Source organism: Chionomys nivalis, chromosome 8, assembly GCF_950005125.1.
Source record: "Chionomys nivalis chromosome 8, mChiNiv1.1, whole genome shotgun sequence".
In the NCBI taxonomy this organism is placed as follows: Eukaryota; Metazoa; Chordata; class Mammalia; order Rodentia; family Cricetidae; genus Chionomys; species Chionomys nivalis.
This window is the reverse complement of record NC_080093.1, coordinates 49,976,562-49,995,632: the sequence shown is the minus strand read 5'-3', so window position 1 is coordinate 49,995,632 and position 19,071 is coordinate 49,976,562. Positions and strand designations below refer to the sequence as shown.

The 19,071-nt window shown below is 45.6% G+C and overlaps 1 protein-coding gene across 1 annotated transcript; it reads right to left on the bottom strand.

Moving 5' to 3' along the window:
• Window positions 1-657: 657 nt before the first annotated feature.
• Sf3b2 (splicing factor 3b subunit 2) lies at window positions 658-18,799 on the bottom strand. Its single transcript, XM_057779691.1, has 20 exons — window positions 18,592-18,799; window positions 18,373-18,419; window positions 17,837-17,914; window positions 16,164-16,403; window positions 14,568-14,685; window positions 11,970-12,079; window positions 11,584-11,680; window positions 11,179-11,270; window positions 10,679-10,894; window positions 10,402-10,539; window positions 10,163-10,243; window positions 9,752-9,979; window positions 7,797-7,946; window positions 7,078-7,167; window positions 6,860-6,967; window positions 5,440-5,547; window positions 4,945-5,087; window positions 4,750-4,851; window positions 1,190-1,475; window positions 658-896 (listed from the first exon to the last, which is right to left on the bottom strand). The coding sequence occupies exons 1-20, from the start codon at window positions 18,722-18,724 to the stop codon at window positions 825-827; spliced, it is 2,637 nt and encodes an 878-aa protein (XP_057635674.1). The 5' UTR covers window positions 18,725-18,799; the 3' UTR covers window positions 658-824.
• Window positions 18,800-19,071: the final 272 nt, after the last annotated feature.

Sequence of the window (19,071 nt, the reverse complement as noted above, 5' to 3'; positions counted from 1 at the left end):
CTTCTTGGTACAGCGCCCTCATCCCCCCCCTCCACCCCAGCCTTCATTTCAAAGTCCCAGAGTGCCTCAGTGCTTTCTCAATTTCAAAAATTCTATTTCTCTCAAGGCCTGATCAGCTGCCATACCCCACCCCCACTGCACTTGCACCTTCCTACACCCACACCTCACTTCTCCCCAGTACTTGAGCAAATGTCATGGGATTCCATGCTCCAACCCAGTCTCAGAACTCAAGGGCGCCAGGGAAAAACAAGCCCTTCAAACATACACATGTAACTAGTGAATCCAAGGGTTAGCAGGGACGCTGGAACAATTTAGATTTTGAAACGTAGATGTTCTCCAATAACTAAGAAGTAGGCCTTTCTGCCACAAGGTCAACGAGGAAGGCCTGACCTGGCCTACTTCCCTAGCCTACAGTTACTTCCCAGCCTAGCCTGGGTGCTAAGCTGGCTATTTTTATTCCCCAGGGACAAAGCAATAAGGTCAGACCAGACCTAAAGGTACTTCCTTCAGAGCCTTCAGACAGAGGGGTAAGGGATAATAAATTATCCACAATTTCAGCACAGCAACCTACGATCCCATAGTCCTATGGGGTAGTCTGTGATTATAGGCAAGAAGTATATGCTTCTGCAGAAGCTAAGAAGGAGAGAGATTCAAGAGTGTCATGTATTCATCCATCCTTGGGAAACTGCTTTATTTACAAAACAAGTCTAAAATAAGAACATGAAATGACAAGCCTAGGGAAGTACAGAGTTGGCTTTGGGGACCCACATATAAAGCCCAGACATACAAAGGGCCTAAAGGAAGGCCAGCTATGTGAGGGGGACCTAAAATTTGAATTCCTTGTATTTCTTGCTGCCCCCACGACTGTCCTGTGGCTGAGCTTTCCGTTTCTTTTGCTGTAGGAGAAAGAGAGAGACAGGTTACAACAGGTTAACCAATCCTAAGACAGGTCATAGACATAAAAATTGAAAAAAAAGCACTGAAAACCACAATCTCTCAGATTTACATCACTTTCTTCTGCTTCCTGAGCCCCAGCATCACGTCATTAAGAGATGGCAACCAATGGGAGATCTCTAAGAGCTTCAGGCACTGGGTCCACCTTCCCTCTCAGCACTGAAGCACACAGCTCCACCAGAGCAGACAGACTCTCCTCCTAGGCTGTCCCCCAAGGGTCCCGGGTTGCACCCACCTTCTGTTTAGCAGCATGCTCAGCCACCATGTCACTGAAGTCTTCCTTCTCCACTTGTGCCTGCTGCTCCCGCACATGTTCCTCATACTTCTGGGTCATGGCCATGGGGTCCAGCTCCAACTCCTCAGGGGCCAGCGCTACTTCCACACCTTGCAGTTCAGGGGCTGGGCCCTTCCGACTCATGACCGTGGACATGTCATAGATGTGGGTTGACCCCATCATGGCTCCCCCAACAGTGGCTGTTCTCTTCTCTGGCAGTACAGTGAACAGTTGAGGTGTCTCACTGCTGTAAAGGACAAGAAAGTAAACCCAGTAAGGGACAAAGGGTCTCTGGAGTCAAAGAAACATAGGTAGCATTTAGATTCTTGGAGAATTCCACGATGACTGCAGCTGAAGTATCTGTAGAACTTTAGGTTAGGGATGTGGTGTGGGTCAGTGCTGATCCTACAGGACAGAATCTGTAAGGGCTACAGACACTAAGGGATCTTCTGAGTCAAATTAGGAGAGCAGAACCAGGACTTCCATGTAAGGAAAGGTTAGTGGTCAAAGAGGCTAAGTTTCATAGAGAACTTTAGAGCCAGTGAAACAGCTCAGCCAGCAAGTCAAACTGACCTTTATAGGAACCCATAGAAAGGAGAAAGGAGAAAACCAATTCCCCCAAGCTGTGACCATTATGAGCTTGCTGCGGCACAATAGCACATACACACTTATGCCCACACAAACTCACCATGCATGTACACACAATAATTGTTTTTAAGAAAGGACAGCAAGCCGGGCGGTAGTGGCGCATGCCTTTAATCCCAGCACTCGGGAGGCAGAGGCAGGCAGATCTCTGGGAGTTCGAGACCAGCCTGGTCTACAAGAGCTAGTTCCAGGACAGGCTCCAAAGCTACAGAGAAACCCTGTCTCGAAAAACCAAAAAAAAAAAAAAAAGGATAGCAGTCAGGCAGAGGCAGGTGGATCTCTCTGAGTTCGAGGCCAGCCTGGTCTACAAGAACTAATTCCAGGACAGCCTCCAAAACTACAGAGAAACCCTGTCTTGGGAAAAAAACAAAACAAAACTATATACTGATCAAAGTTGAAGATATGTAGGAATATAAAATACCCTGGGCTCAGTCAAGTAAATTTCACAAAGCTAAGCAGCCAGCCAGAAACTATTAGACATATAGCAAGGCATGGTACTGCACACCTATATTTAATCCCAGGACTGGGGAAGCTGAGACAGGAGAAGGCCATGAGTTCAAGGCCAGCTGTGGTGACACAGAGACCCCATCTCCCCACCCCACCCCCAAAAAAGCCACATGGCTTTCACCCCAGCACTAAAGGAAGAAGAGGAAGGCAGATCTCTGTGAATCCAAAGGAAGCCTGGTCTATATACAGACACAGATCAGCCAGGGCAACAAAGTAAGATCCCATCTTAGAAAAAAGAAAGAGCTGGGCGGTGGTGGCGCATGCCTTTAGCCTTTAATCCCAGCACACGGGAGGCAGAGACAGGCGGATCTCTGTGAGTTCGAGACCAGCCTGGTCTACAAGAGCTAGTTCCAAGACAGATTTCAAAACCACAGAGAAACCCTGTCTCAAAAAACAAAAAAAAAAAAAAAAGAGAAGTTTCCACTCACAGAGAGGACAACAGCAATCAAAGTCAGCCCGGAAAGCTACGAGTAGTAGCGCACACCCATAACCCCAGCCCTTAGGAGGTGGGCGGAGAAAGGAAGAAAGAATTCAAGATCAGCCTAGGCTAGGCTACTTGAAATCATCTCAAAAAAAAAAAAAACAAAAAAAAAAACAAAAAAAAAAAAACAAAAAAAAAATCCAATAAATGTTATAATTAGCAAGCAAATGGGACTGAAGAGATGACTCAGTGGTTACAAGCACTGACTGCTCTTCCAGAGGACCCAGGTTCAATTCCCAGCACTCACATGGCAGTTCACAACTGTCTGTAACTCCAGAATCCCCAACACCCTCACACACACACATATATATAGATGCAAAACACCAATAAAATAAAAATAAAAAATAATTAGCAAGCAAATACACAAAGTGTCATTACAGGGCCTGGGGAAATGGGTCAATAGGTAATGTGCTTGCTATTCAAGCACAGGGACCTGAGTTTGGATCTGAAAACAAATTGTGTCTCTAAATCCAGTGTAGGGGCAATGGAGACAACAGCAAGTCACAGGGTCTGTGAGAAATCCTGTCTCAAAAAATAAGGGGGACGGGTAGACAGAATATTGTATACATGATAAATAAATAAATATTAAAAAAAAATAAGGGGGAGAGCAATAGATGAAGATTCTTGTGTGGCCAGATGCTGGTGGGCACGCCTTTAATCCCACCACTCAGGAGGCAGAGGCAGGTGGATCTCTGTGAGTTTGAGGCCAGCCTGGTCTATAAAACAAGTTCCAGAACAGTCAAGGCTACACAGAGAAACCCTGTCCAGAGGGGGGTGGGGGGGACTGAGGACAACTGAAGACACCTTTACCTGACAGCAAGCAACACTTACACAGGTGTACACATGTGCACTTACACACATGTGCAGATATACAAATCATGACAAGGAAGCAATTTCATGGACCCAGTCCACTGTGGGCTGTGCTACTCCTGGGCAGAAGGGCCTAGGCTGTATAAGAAAGCAGACTGAGCAAGCTATGAAGCAGCAATCCTCCATGGCCTCTGCTTCAGTTCCTGCCTTGAGTTCCTTCCCTGACTTCCCTTCTTAACAGACTGCATGTAACCTGTTCACCAAATAAATCCTTTTGTCCCCAAATTTCTTTTGGTCATGTTTATCACAGCAATAGAAAGCAAACCAGAATGGGTCAATCCTATGTGTCTACATAGCAAAAACAGAGCTGTACAATCCATGACAATGCAAAACCTCCCTCATGGCTTGTACTTCTATCTCTGCTGACTGCAGACCACTGCTAGCTGATTCTTTCCCAATATTTAAATCAAATACTACCTTTCCAATGAGGCCTTCCAAGGGCCTTTCCATCATTCAACATTCTTCTCAAACCCACTGCCCAGTTTCATCGGCTTCACCAATGCTATTCAGACCTGAAATTACTTTATTATGATCATTTCTCTACCTCAACTATCTACCCTGCTGACTTCCCACTGGTGCAAAGTTGGTGTTTAATAATTGTTAAAAGATCCAGGCAGTGGTGGCGCACACCTTTAATCCCAGAACTCAGGAGGCAGAGGCAGGCAAATTTCTTTGAGTTCGAAGCCAGCCTGGTCTACAGAGTGAGTTCCAGGACAGTCAAGACTACACAGAGAAACCCTGCCTCAGAAAAGAAAGAAAGGAAAAAAAAAAGACATACATGAATCTAATCTACATGGGAAGTAGAAAGACAAGATCTCCTGAGTAAATTGGGAGCATCGGAATCAGGAGAGAGGGTGGGGGGGAGGGGAGCAGAAAAAAAAATATAGCTCAATAAAAACAATAAAAAAATTGCTAAGAAAAGAAATAAAGAAAAATGGAATTAAAAAGTCAGCCAACCAACCTAGAAGACCAACTAAAAAGTCCTCCCCCACAATTACTGCCCGACAACTTCTCTCACCCATCCATTGCCTCCTCAATCTTCTTCTTCCTCAGCTCAATGAGTTCAGGGGTCTCCATTCCAGCTGGCACTGATGAGAATCCCCCAGGAGTGATGAGGCCACTATGAGGGGGAGAGAGATAAAAGCTCCGTTGTAAAGCAGCAGCCTCTAGGGATAAACAGACTGCTCTGGAGGAGCCAGGCTCCACTTCCTACCTGTCTGCAGGTGTGACAAAGCCAGTCTCATCTGGCTTGTCTTCATCACTTTCTTCCTCTTCCTCTTCTTCTGAGGATTCTTCATCAGACGGTTCTAGTTCTCCCCAAGGGGTCCGATCAATCTCTTCTTCTTCAGTTTTGGTCTGAAAGAGATTCCTCATTCATTCAACAAGTACTTACTGTGTGCCTACTGCCCACCGAAAGATGGACGAGTAAGCACATAAATCCCCTAAAGGAAAGCTGCATGACCAATCAAGAAAACACATGCCCCCTCGGGAGGCAGAGGCAGGTGAGTTCGAGACCAGCCTGGTCTACAAGAGTTAGTTTCAGGACAGGCTCCAAAAACCACAGAGAAACCCTGTCTCAAAAAACCAAAAAAAAAAAAAAAAAAAAAAAGAAAACACATGCCCCAACTCCCTGATAATGAAGTTACAGACCAACTATTCCTAACCTCTTAAGCACTGAGTAAAATCAAACTCAGCAGCCTCCCCATACCTGAAACTCAGCAGCATTGGTTCCAAACACATCCCCATAAAGTGGCTTCCCAGTCTCATCTACTGGAGGTTTGCCCCATCCACCAGCATGGTATCCAAAGGAACAGCTCTGCAGAGGAGGGAACATGAATGAGTTTCTCCTAAACTCTAGAAAAGGCTAAAAAAAGTTAACACTCCAGGACACGAAGCTCACTCTGGGAAAATAGGATGGCAAAACATAGTTAAACATTAGAAGACATTTAAAAAAAAACAAACAAAACAAAACCATGGAAGGTGGTGCTCACCTTTAATTCCAGCACTTGGGAGGCAGAGGCTGGTGGATCTCTGTGAGTTCCAGGCCAGACTGGACTACAGAGCAAGTCCATAATAGACAAGACTGCTACACAGAGAAACCCTGTCTCAAAAAACAAGGAAACAAATAAAAATAATAAAAACTATTGGGGCTGGAGAGATGGCTCAGTGGTTAAGAGCACTTGTTTTTGCAGCAAACTGTTGTAATAAGAGCGGCAGGGCTGCGTCTCCGCCGCCACCCGGCTAGCTTTACCCGAAATAATTACACGGAAACTGTATTCTTTTAAACACTGTCTGGCCCATTAGTTCCAGCCTCTTATTGGCTAGCTCTTACATATTGATCTAACCCATTTCTAATAATCTGTGTAGTACCATGAGCTGGCTTACCAGGAAAGATCTTAACCTGCGTCTGTCTGGAGTGGGAGAATCATGGCGACTCCTCACTCGGCTTCTTTCTCCCAGCATTCTCTCTGTTTACTCCACCCACCTAAGGGCTGGCCTATAAATGGGCCAAGGCAGTTTCTTTATTAAATGAAAGTAACTTCTCCATCAGCAAACCTGGGTCCAGTTCTCAGCACCTACATGGCAGCTCACCACTGTCTGTAACTCCAGTCACAGAGAATCTGACACCCTTCCCTGGCCTCTGAAGACATCAGGCATACACACAGATGTAGGTAAAACAATAAACATAAAAAAGTAAATAAGTAAAAGCTACTACTTTTTAAAAAAGGATGTTAACTCAGTGGGTAAAGGAGGGCTTTTCTTCTGTAAAAGTAAGGACCTGAATCAAATATTCAGCTACACAGGGCTGCTCACACCTATAATAAGCCAGCATTAGGGGGTGAAGACAGGTGGATCCCAAGAGCCTACTGGCCAGCCAACCTAGCTAAAACAGCTTCTGGTTCAAGATAGATCCTGTCTCAAAGCAATAACACTGAGAACCATCGAGAGAGACCATTCATCACTCCATATTCTGTTTTGTCCACACATTCGTGAATAACATATACACACTCCTGTGTATATAACACACACACACACACACACACACACACACACACACACACAGATAAGAAGAAAAAATAAAAACAAAAAAACAGGCAGCCAAGACGGAAAACAAGCTCTCTGCTCACCTCAGGAATAGGTGAATTCAGCCCAGGAATTTTCAGGTTCGGGTAGGATGGGGGTGGCCCATATCGCTGCATGGCAATCAGCCATGGGGGAGGGACTTTGTGGGCATTCTGTAGGAAAAGCAGAACAGGATATGACCCATCTTCCCCTACCCATCTTTCCCTTCTGCTCCTATTCTCATCCTCTCTCTGTTTTCCCCAGCCACATAGTCAACACTTACGGGTCCTACTGGCATCCCTAAGGAAATCCTTAGTTCATCAGATAGGTCCCCAGGCTTCTTCTCCTTCAGCCGTGTCTCAAACTCCTTCCCCTGTGGAAAAAGCACAGCCTGCTCTATTGGGGATTCCAGACACATCCTAAGATCTCAGTGGCATGGGGATATGAGAACAGACAAGAAGACCTAATCCCCATCAGATACAAAGTCTCATGAGGACTGCTGGGCTCCCACTTAGATTTTGGGCAGAAGAGGAAAAGGAAGAAGGCCAGACTCCTTCTGCTACGAATGCACTGTCAGAGTAAGGCCAAATGCAGCACCTGCTTTCTCACTTGTGAAACGAGGCCCCTGGACAGGATGGCTGTCAGCATCCTTCTATCTCAATCACCTTTTCATGCCATGGTGATTAACATTTCAAAAATTGGGGGTAAGAACAAAACTTTCTCCCATTTAAAACACAAAATGTTTCTGTATAACACCTGCCACTTGGCATGTTGTCCCTAAACCACCCACAAAAACATCAGTTCAAATACCTGGTCTATAACTCTCTTCTGAAAAGAGGACTTGTTTGAGGGAGAAAAAAAAAAAAAAACCCACATGCTGTCTTACCCAGGGCCAGCAATGGGAAATTTTAAGGCTAAGGATCACTGTACTAGCTTTGAAATGGACTTTAACCAAAGTCAACATTAGATTCAGCCCTGTACCTCCCAGCCCCCTTCCCGAACCTCATAATATAGGTCCCCATGGATAGTGAGCTTTGGCTTGGTCTGCCACTTGAAGAAGGCATCATGCAGTTTTTGGTAGTCAATATCTATCTTCCCCATCTTGGGCCGAACTTTCTCTCTCATTTTTGACTTCATGGTCTTTTGTTCTTCCTGTAAAAAGTATCAGAAGAGATGAATTCTTAGTATTAGTCAATTCTTTTTTTTTAATATATTTATTTATTTATTATGTATACAATATTCTGTCTGTGTGTATGTCTGCAGGCCAGACCTCATTACAGATGGTTGTGAGCCACCATGTGGTTGCCGGGAATTGAACTCAGGACCTTTGGAAGAGCAGGCAATGCTCTTAACCACTGAGCCATCTCTCCAGCCCTAGTCAATTCTTTATTAGACACTCTGGCTCCAATTCAATGGAACCTCATTTATCAGCTTAGCTTCAAGAAGCCCCTGAGCACAACAGCAGCACCTGAAATTCAAATGGTGCAGTCTGCTGAACAAAACTGACCCACTCTATGCAAGCAATCTCAGCGTTTCGGCAGTCCCTACTGCTTGAATGTGTGACCAAGAGAACGGGACCAAGGCTGGAGAGTTGGCTCACTGGTTTAAAAGCACTAGTGCTTTCGCAGAGGCCATAACTTCAGTTCCCAGCACCTATATGGTGGCTTACAGTAAGTCCCAACTCTAGTTCCAAAGGTATATGACATCCTCTAATCTCCACAGGCACTGGGTATAAACCCAGTACATACATGCATGCAAGCAAAGCACAACATATAAAAAGCAAATAAACCTAAAACTAAAAGAGAGTGAGAACTAGATGACTAAATGGAAGACAGTTTTCATGTAAAGTTTTCACAGACAACTAGTGCTCAACATATTTACTTAAAATATTTAAACTTAAAAATTTACACAAGCATTGTGCTAGGCAGTTTTATGTCAACTTGACACAAGCTAGAGTCATCTGAGAGGAGGGACCCTCAATTAAGAAAATGCCTCCATATGATCTGGCTGAACAGAAGCCTATAGGGCAGGGGTTCTCAACTTTCCTAACACTGTGACCCTTTAATACAATTCCTCATGTTGTCCTGACCCCAACCATAGAATTAGTTTCATTGTTACTTTGTTACTGTAATTTTGTTACTGTTATGACTTGTAATGTAAATATCTGTGTTTTCTGATGGTCTTAGGTGACCCTGTGAAAGGGTCGTTTGACACCCTCCACCCCAACAAGGGGGCCAATTGCTGTTGTAGGACATTTTCTTAATTAGTGATTGATGGGGGAGGGCCTATGCATGAGCTGGTGGTCCTGGGTGTTATAAGAAAGCAAACTGAGCAAGGTGGTGATGGCAATGCACCTTTAATCATAGCACTTGGGAGGCAGAGCTGTGAGTTCGAGGCCAACCTGGTCTACAAAAGCTAGTTCCAAGACAGCTAAGACTGTTACATAGAGAAACCCTGTCTCGAAAACCACCCCCCCAAAACAAAGAATGCTGAGCAAGTCATGTGAAGCAGGCCAGTAAGCAGCTCCCCGCCATGGTTTCTGCATCAGCTCCTGCCTCCAGGTTCCTGCCCTCGCTGCTTTTGATAATCCACTATCACAACACAACTGTGAATGAAATAACCCTTTCCTCTCCACGTTGCCTTTGGTCATGATGTTTTATCACAGCAATAGTAACCCAACTAAGCCAAGCATCATTTACACCTCTAGCTAAAGATGCATCAGAAAACAGCAAGCTGACCTAAGTGAAGGCAGGCAGGAAGAAAAGAGAGGAAGAAAGCTGCTATTCAGAACCAGGAACCTAAAACTAGCAAAGGAGTGATGCTCTAAGTTCAAACTCAAGTCTACTTATAGTGCTGACTTCTAATCTGGAAAAGGTTAATTAGACCAATTCTAAGGCAGGCTGATACCAAGGGTAAGGGTGGCTGAACTCAAGATTTGTGCCCCAGTCCGGCCTCACCTTCTCCTGAAGGGCCTCTCGCATCTCCTGAATGCCTGTGCGTTTGATGAAGTCTGGCAGCTCAAAAGGGGGCTTCTCAATGCCCCGCTTGCCTTGCAGGTACTTGCGCTTAAAACACCAGTGGCGTGGCACAGGGACAGAGTTCCGGGTAGCCTTGAGGTGGACCAAGAGCTTAGGGTCCTGTGCTGTCACATCGTGCATCTCCACAACATCAGGCCGAGCCACCAGCTGAAAAGCAAAGCAATACAAAGCCCACCTCTTGACTAAAGCTGTCTTCTCTTTCTCAAGACACCTATACCAAGCATCCATAAAAGCACCTCCCTGAAAGCCTTCTAAAGCACGCTTGGTAGGGCTGAGTGCACGTCACCATTTCCCAGCCTCCAGATCTGGCTGGGTCATCTCGGCTCTAACCTGCTTGAGTTCTGCCACAGTAAAGCGATTCATTCGGCGCAGCTTCTTCTTGGACAGCTTAGGAGCTTCTGGCTTCTTTTCCTAAAATAAAGTAACCTCTTAGGTGGACCTCAGGTGGGAATCAAACTGTCCAGCCCACTTCAATGCTTAAGTCATAAAAGCCTTTTACCATGATGCCTATGGGAAGCACCTCAACTTTCTGTGCCCTGCATCCGTCTGCAACTGTGAGGGGGCCTGACCTGTTCATCATCGCTGCTGTCATCATCACTGTCCTTGTGCTCCTCCTCAAAGCCCTTCTTCTTAGGAACTGCAGAGTTTTCCATTTTGTCAAGTTTCTCCGGCTCCTTTTCCTTTTCCTTCTTCACATCATCAGTGAGCTAAGGAGACAGAGCATTTGAAAACCTCATTCTCCTGACACACCTCCATTTTGATGTATGCAAGCAATGATCCCAGTCTCATGTCACCGCATCCCATACCCATCAAGTGTGGCCCACTCAGAGCACACACTCCTTGTACCTTGAAAGCCTCAAAAATCCTCTTGAAGAAGATGAAGTTGGGCTCGTAGATTTCAGGCTCTTCGGTCACATATTCAATCTCGACATCAGCAGCAGGGGAGTCAGAGCCTCGAGACCGAGCTGAGTCTTTCTCTCGGTCCCCAGAGCTCTCTGAAGATGCTGCGCGTACTCGCTGGGGCTTTTTCTTCTTCTTTCGGTTCCGACGCTTCCGGTTTTTCTATGAAGACAGGAAAACTACCTCAGTCAGAGAATCTGCACCCTATGCCCGCCTTCACTACTTTAGCACTGAGTCTTCACCCAAACAGGCAGAAGCCAAAGTTTTGCCTCTCAAAAGGTAAGCTGCTGTGCAGCCTAAAGCCACAGCCTTTCCAGCTGGGCAGCAACAGTATTCAGAACTCAAGGGCGCTGTGACAAATGAAGGTCTGCGAGATGCTTAGATGACATCAGCACATTTCCAAACTGCATCTCTGCATCACCCTTCTGGACGAGCTCATCACATACCTCCTTTTTGGATATGGACACGGTGTCCTCCTCAGTCTCTGATGCTGACTGTCCCAGGGATGAGCGAGTGTCTGTCTCCATTTCTTCTTCCTCTGCTCGAGAAGAATGTAGCAATCAACTCGCCTAACAGTAACTTCACAGTCATCTTTTCCTTTTCTTTTTTTGAAACAGGGTGGTCTCAAACTTACTATGTAGACAAGAAGGACTGTGCATTTCTGATCCTCCTCTCTCTACCTCTAAGTGCTGGGATCAATAATACATGTGCTACCATACCCAGTTTTCTCGTCACTGGAGAGTTAGCTGCTCTCTAAACCGTGCTCTTGTCAGGGATGAAAAAGAAGGACATGGCCTCAGTACAACACTGCGGTCCAGTCCTGTGCTGCAGCTTTAGGACACACTACTCACCCTGCTGAGAGTTCATCTCTTCCTGACGGCTTTCCTTCAGCTGCAGAATCTTCTCCAAAGCCTGGGGGATCTTGGGGCCCACAGAGGGATCATCCATCTGCCAGAGACAATACAATCAGAAGAGCCGCCTCCCTTATTCCTACCTCTTATCTTGGCAAGACTACTGGGTGGGTGGTGACACACAATAGATAAGGCTGTGCATCCCTTAGGATTCTGCCCAAGATGTCTCCCAAGTCTTTAACGGTAAAGTTCATTGTAGCTAACTGTGGTTCCTGCCTATGCCCAAGAATTTAAGCCACCCCCACACCACAAACTCCCCTAGATCCTAAAGCAGACCCCTCTAAACTACAACCTTTCTGACCAAAGAAAGAAGCCAGCAGTCTCACCTCTCTGTTCTCATCTCCAGGGGGCGGTGGGGGACCGCGAGGGCGAGGAACAGGTGCCCCCATGGGCAAAACAGTGGGAGTGGGAACCACAGGGCCTACTGGAGCAGCTACTGTGTGAAGGAAAAAAGTCCAATGTCAAAATAGTCTCCTGGTGGCAGCTGTCCTACAGGGCACGAGGTGATGAAGGACACAGGAGAACTTGTGGGGTGCTGGCATGTTCTGGTGCAGGCTTCCCAGGCTGGCTGCACATACACCTGGTATGTAAAAACTTATGACCTAGAATACACTTGTTATACTTAAGTTTTTCTTTCTTCTTTTGAATGATTATATTTCTATTCTCTTCTCTTACATTCCATTTGTGTGGTTATAGCCAGAGGCCATAACAGGAAGTCCGATCCCCTCAAGCTGGAGTTACCAGTGATTGTAAGTCACCCAGCGTGCGGTCGGGTAGAACTCGGGTCCTCTGCATGACGAGCAGGCACTCTTAAGTAATGAAATATCTCTCCAACCTCTTTGTTCTTTCATTTGTTTTCTAATTTTTATTTATTTTATATGTAATAATGTTTCACCAGGCGTTGGTAGCACATGACTTTAATCCCAGCTCTCAGGAGACAGATCTCTGAGAGTTCAAGACCAGCCTGGTCTACAAGAGCTAGTTCCAGGATAGGCTCCAAAGCTACAAAGAAACCCCGTCTCGAAAAACCACACACACACACAAAAAAAGGACTGTTTCTTCTGCACATACTTATGTACACATGCACTCTTGGTGCCTGAAAAGGTCAAAAGAGAGGGTCAGATCCCCTAAAAATGTAGCTGAGTTATGAGCCAGCATGTGGTGCTAAGAGCTGAACCTGGGTCCTCAGCAAGAGTAACAAGTACCCTAAACAACTCTATCCTCTCTATCTCTCCAGCCCTTTTGTTTTGGAGATAGGTTCTATGTTGCTCAAGCTCATGATCCTTTCTTCGGCCTCTGACCAATAGGATTACAGGTTACAGATAGGCACCATCATGGCTGACTCTAATCGTTTGGTTTTTGTTTTGGAGACAAGGGTCTCCCTATGTAGTTCAGGCTGGTTTAGAACTTGCTTTGTAGGGGCTGGAGAGATGGCTCAGCGGTTAAGAGTACTGCCTGCTCTTCCAAAGGTCCTGAGTTCAATTCCCAGCAACCACATGGTGGCTCACAACCATCTGTAATGAGGTCTGGTGCCCTCTTCTGGACTTCAGGCAGACACGCAGAAAGAATATTGTATACATAATAAATAAATATTTAAAAAAAAAAAAAAAAAAAGAACTTGCTTTGTAAACCATATTGCTCTCAACCTCACAGAGATGAGCCTGGCTCTGGCTCTGGAAGGTATATATCACCAAGCTCAGCAAGTAATGTTTACTGATGTGTATGGGTTTTTTGTGTGCATGCATATATATGTACATGTGTGCCTGGTGCCCAAGGAGGTCAGAAGAGGGCACTGCATCCTTTGGAAGTGGAGTTACAGATGACTGTAACCTAACCATATGGGTACTAGGAACAGAACCTGGGACCTCTGCAAGAGTACCAAATGCTCTTAACCACTGAGTCATCTCTTCAGTCTCAGTAATCTTTTAAATTTGATATATATACTCGTCCTTTGGTATCCATAGGGACTTTGTTTTAGGACCACACCCAAATACTGGAATCAGAATGCTCAAGTCCTTCGTAGAAAACATAGGATTTTTTCGAGACAGGGTTTCTCTGTGGTTTTGGAGCCTGTCCTGGAACTAGCTCTTGTAGACCAGGCTGGTCTCGAACTCACAGAGATCCGCCTACCTCTGCCTCCCAAGTGCTGGGATTAAAGGCGTGCGCCACCACCGCCCGGCCCACACTTTGTATATTTTAAGATCATCTCTAATACCCACGACAATACAAATGCTATGTAAATACATCTATTAGGGAATGACAAGAAAAAGTCTGTATGTGTTGAATACAGACACATATTTCAAGTATATATATATTTAAATAAAATATATATCAACATATAAAAACATACATATAAATATATCTTTAAATACACATATATGTGTGTGTGTGTGTATATATATATATAAATGATAAACTGCAAAGAATTTCCAACTTTTAAACTATTTAACTTCGTTTTATATGCATTGGTATAACAGTGTCATAGTCTCTGGAACTGGAGTAACAGACAATAACTGGAGTTATAATCACTCATGTGGGTGCTGGGAATTGAACCCGAGTCCTCTGGAAGAGCAGTCAGTGCTCTTAACTACTGAGCCATCTCACCAGCCTCAATATATATATATTTTTAATTATGTAAGTCGGACAGTGGTGGTGCATCCCTTTAATCCCAGCTTTTGGGAGGCAGAGGCAGGTCAGCCAGATCTACAGAGTGATTTCCAGAACAGCCAGGGCTACACAGAGAAACACAGGTTTTCAAGTAGCCAAGACCATCTTTGAAATTGATATATTACCTAGGATGACCTGTACCCTTCTGCCGTTACCTCTCAAGCAGTAGGATTACAGAAATGTGGCAGCATGTCCAGATAAAAGAAGTATTTTAAAAATTACCTTCTGTGCTCCTCCCTTCCATTCAAGGGACTTACCTCGAGGTCCCAGAGGAGTACGAACACCCAGCTGACCCATATCTTGAGGAGGCCGAGGGACTGCAGTGCCCATCTTGGCAATCTCCTGCTGTCGTTCCTGCTCCATTAACACAGCAGCCTATAAGAGGGGAGTGAAGACGCAGCGAGAAAGAATTTGGCACCAGCTCCTGACAATGTGTTCTTTCAGGAGTGCAATCAGGAAGCCGCGAGGGGCTGACAACCTCCACTCCTACATTTGCACAAAACTTATTAAATTACAACTATTCACCACAATGCAAAATTCCTAGAAACCAATGAGAAAAACCCTAGGAAATTTCTGGTTCCTAGAAGAGAATTCACTATTTTTTTTTTTTTTTTTTTTTTTTTTGGTTTTTCAAGACAGGGTTTCTCTGTGGTTTTGGAGCCTGTCCTGGAACTAGCTCTTGTAGACCAGACTGGTCTCGAACTCACAGAGATCCGCCTGCCTTTGCCTCCCAAGTGCTGGGATTAAAGGCGTGTGCCACCACCGCCCGGCAAGAATTCACTATTTGAGTAAACACTACCATCTACTTATCAATGAATTTTCTTCCCCCAGAGTTCAAACTATTTAGAAAGAATCATGAGTCATTTTCTTTTAGTTATCCCTTAAAATCTGCCACAACCTAGACAAACTAGTATGTCATCCATGTGTCCACATTTGTATTTAATGCTTGCCTTCTAATACTCCTGAATTACCCACTGGGTAAACTTGATATGGGGCAGAACATCTTCACATCATTCCCAAACTTATACTCATCACAGTCTAAATCCAATACAAATGACCACACATGCCAGCATTCTCCACAAAGTACCCAAATGATGCCACGTAAGACTAGCAGTAATCAGCCTGGCACTGATGGAGCACATCTTTAATCCCAGAACTCGGGAGGCAGAGGCAGATATCTCTCTGAGTTCAAGGCCAGCCCGGTCTACAGAGCAAGACCCAAGACGGCCAGAGCTACACAGACAACTGTCTTGAAAAACAAAACAAAAAAGTAATTGTAAATATTTTCTGTAATAGATAAATATTATATGTGTCATTATCACAGAAATTGTGCTACATACTTGATTTAGATTGATTCTTTTTTTAATAACAACCCTCTAAAAATTTTAAAAAAAATCATTTTTAATTTATACACCACACAAAAGCGGGTTGCACAATGCTAAATCCTGGACTCTACATAAAAATGGAAATACAGGAACTTAGTTGGTAATGAGGTAGCCTCCAAGGCAAACTTGAATGAAGCATCTTGATTTGTACACTAAGTAATATTAAACGGCATCCTATGGGCGGACCACGATGTGGAAAGTTAGGGCTTCTGTTGCTCTAAGAGCTCATGTTTCTTCAGTGAATGATTTCCTTGCTTAAAAAGAAAACAACCTCATTCCAGCAATAATACAGCCCAGGCCAATCTACCAAATTTCTTGCTTCTAGGATTCTCTGTCACCTTGTACCTATGTTCCAGTCTTCAATCAATACCTTTCTAAAAGGCATGGCCTCAGGGTCTAGCTTTCAGAGGCTCCATTTCCACATCAAGGACCTACTGTATGCTAGGTACAAGTTTCTACCTGTCCTACCTGTTTGGCACGTTCCTCTTGCTGCATCAGCAAAGCTGCCTGCTGCTGTGCCAGCTTCAGCCGTTCATCTTCCGATAATGCCACAGGCTCACCAACTCGGAGAGGAGGCGGGGGCCCCAGATTTGGTGGGTGAGCCATAGGAAAGCCAAGGCCAAGGCCTGGTGGAGGTGGTGGAGGTGGTGGAGGAGGCTGTAGAGGGGGGAGTCCCATAGGTGGTGGTGGCATAGGAATCCCAGACAGCTGGGGGGGGGGGGAGAAATACAGTTATGAACTAGAAAGCATGTCTTCATTTTAGGAGCATTTGCTGGAGATCTAGCAAAAGAGCTAGGCATTCAAAGTCAAATGATGCAGAACCGAGAAGAGGCTAACTTTAGAGCATTGATCAAACAAAGCTATTGGTGCCTCTGAAAAATAACAGGCACATACATTTTGCATTCAATTTAAGGAGATGCAAGGACACCTCTAAAATCCATATAGGAACTTTACAATACACACACACCAATAGACCCTAGGTCAAAGCCACTACTTTAGAAGAAGATACTCAAATATTAGATTATGAAGGGACTTAAAAGAAATAGGAACCAGGGTTGTAGAGACAGACCAGCAGTGAAGAACTGCTCTTGCATCATAGGGGTCAATTCCCAGCAGCCAGATGATGGCTCACAATCCTCTGTCACTCCAGCAACAGTGATGCCACTCGCTATGATGGCTTCCTGTTGACACTGCATGCACATTGTGCCCAACACTCACACACACAATTTTTTTCGAGACAGGATTTCCCTGTGTAGCCCTGGCTGTCCTGGAACTCCCTCTGTAGACCAAGATGGAATCAGAGCTCCACCAGTGCTGGGATTAAAGGCATTCACCATCACCGCTCAGCTATAAATGTTTTTTTTTTTTTTTTTTTTTTTTTTTTAAGAAATAGAAACCAAAGTGCCAGGGCACAGAATGCCAATGAATTACTAAATACAAGAGGTATATAATAAGATCAGAGTATTTGCCTTAATGTCTCAGTGAATAATTTGGGAGTTAGGCCTGATAACAAGCACATGACTACATCCAATTGGGAGAGAATCAAGTAAGAATTCTAGGTATTCAAGCTGAATCTTGAATAAATCCAGATTGGAAGAGCAGACATTAGGGACTGAAGCAATACAGGCACTAAGTCAGAAGTGAACAGGGAGCTGGAGAGATGACTCAGGGGTTAAGAGCACTGCCTGCCCTCAGGTCCTGAGTTCAGTTCCCAGCAACCACCTGGTGGCTCACAACCATCTGTAATGAGATCTGGTGCCCTCTTCTGGCCTGCAGGCACACATGCAGACAGAATACCGAGGATACTGTATACATAATAAATAAATAGATTTTTTTCTTTTTTTGAGACAGGGTTTCTCTGTAGCTTTGGAGCCTGTCCTGGAACTAGTTCTTGTAGACCAGGCTGGCCTCGAACTCAGAGATCCACCTGCCTCTGCCTCTGGAGTGCTGGGATTAAAGGTGTGCGCCACCACCACCCAGCATAAATAGATTTAAAAAAAAAAAGTGAACAGGCCCCAATTTTGTCTCATTAGCCCTCCCCCCCCCTTTAATTCATGATCCTATCTGCTAGCTGTATCTCCAGGCCAATGCATGAGAGAAAGGCCACCCTGAGCAGAAAGGGGCTACAAACAGTCTCTTACCTGGGCTGACATAGGAGGCGGAGCGGCTTTGTCCCCATCCTCTCCTCTTAAAACTGGTCGATTCAGCACGATGCCAGTCTACAAAAGAAAAGGGAACTCTATGTCAGACTAAGAGAAACTACTCCATTACACGACCTCCTCTCCCATTCATTTAGTTAACAAAATTCACCAACGCCCGTTTGCCAGAGACTGGGGCTGAAACCTGAGAGAAGCAAGCGGGGTAGAATCGATTACAACAAAGCAAAGGCAAAAACTGGCAAAGCGTTCAAGCCCCGGCTTGCTGCGATGAAGTACATAAGAAACGAAGACCAAGCCAGTAGTGTATTTTTAATCCCAGAGCACTCCGGAGGAAAAGGCAAGATGATCTCTTTAGTTCGAGTCCACCTTGGTCTACAGAGTGAGTTCTAGGACAGTCAGGGCTACCAGAAAAACACTATCTCGAAAAACCGAAAAAAGTAAAAGAAACAAAGACCCATCCATGTGGAGTCTTAGAGCCCTCTAGTAAAAAGTTAGACCTATCTTGAACAAACACTCACCTGGCGGGTGTAGGTCTGCAGCCGTTCAACCAGCTCCTCGCGACTCCCTGTGGGACGAAGCACAGAATCCGGGGGTCAGTATCAACCCCAACAGACCAGCTGGGCCAAGTCGGGCCGCAGGGGCCTGTCTCCGCCCCCCGCCCGTGGGTCTCCTGGGTAACCAGGCTCCTCTTCTCCACAAGACCACGCAGCCTCCCTTGACCGCCCCATGAGCCTCACCCTGGATCGGAGCTCCTATTTCCGCCAATTTGGCCTGAAGCTCCTGGGCAGCCCAGGCGCCATAGTGGCCTGGAGGTGGCGGCGGTGGCAACTGCAATTCTCCTTTGGGAGGTTCTGGATGCTCCGCCGCCATCTTAGCCACAAGAAGGCGCGCGACCAACACGGAAGCTCGGATCAGCCACCGAGCCTACTTCACGGAACTTCCGGCAGCGCGGTCCACCATGTCCCCCGGTGATTGGAAAGCACTTCATCGAGAAAACCCCACCCCCTCCGCCGTTTGCTGGGAGAAAGAAGACGCCACTAACCAAAGGCTGCAAAGCCTTCTGGGAGTTGTAGTCTGCGGCTGCACCGACCGCCTACAAGCTGAACGCTTGCTGCAACACCCAGTACCCAACGGTAGATCCGCCGCTAGGGCCGCGGGTAGGGCGGCCCTTCGCTGTGCGGGTCCTTTCTGCTTCTCACCGGACCAAATGCTTACTG

Coding starts and splice junctions, on each gene's coding strand:
- Sf3b2 (XM_057779691.1), bottom strand. CDS start 18,724: ATGGCGGCGGAGCATCCAGAACCTCCCAAAGGAGAATTGCAGTTGCCA. Junction 6,968..7,077: donor TAGGGATGCCAGTAGGACCC/GTAAGTGTTGAC, acceptor CTTTTCCTACAG/AATGCCCACAAAGTCCCTCC. Junction 5,088..5,439: donor CCAATGCTGCTGAGTTTCAG/GTATGGGGAGGC, acceptor AATCTCTTTCAG/ACCAAAACTGAAGAAGAAGA.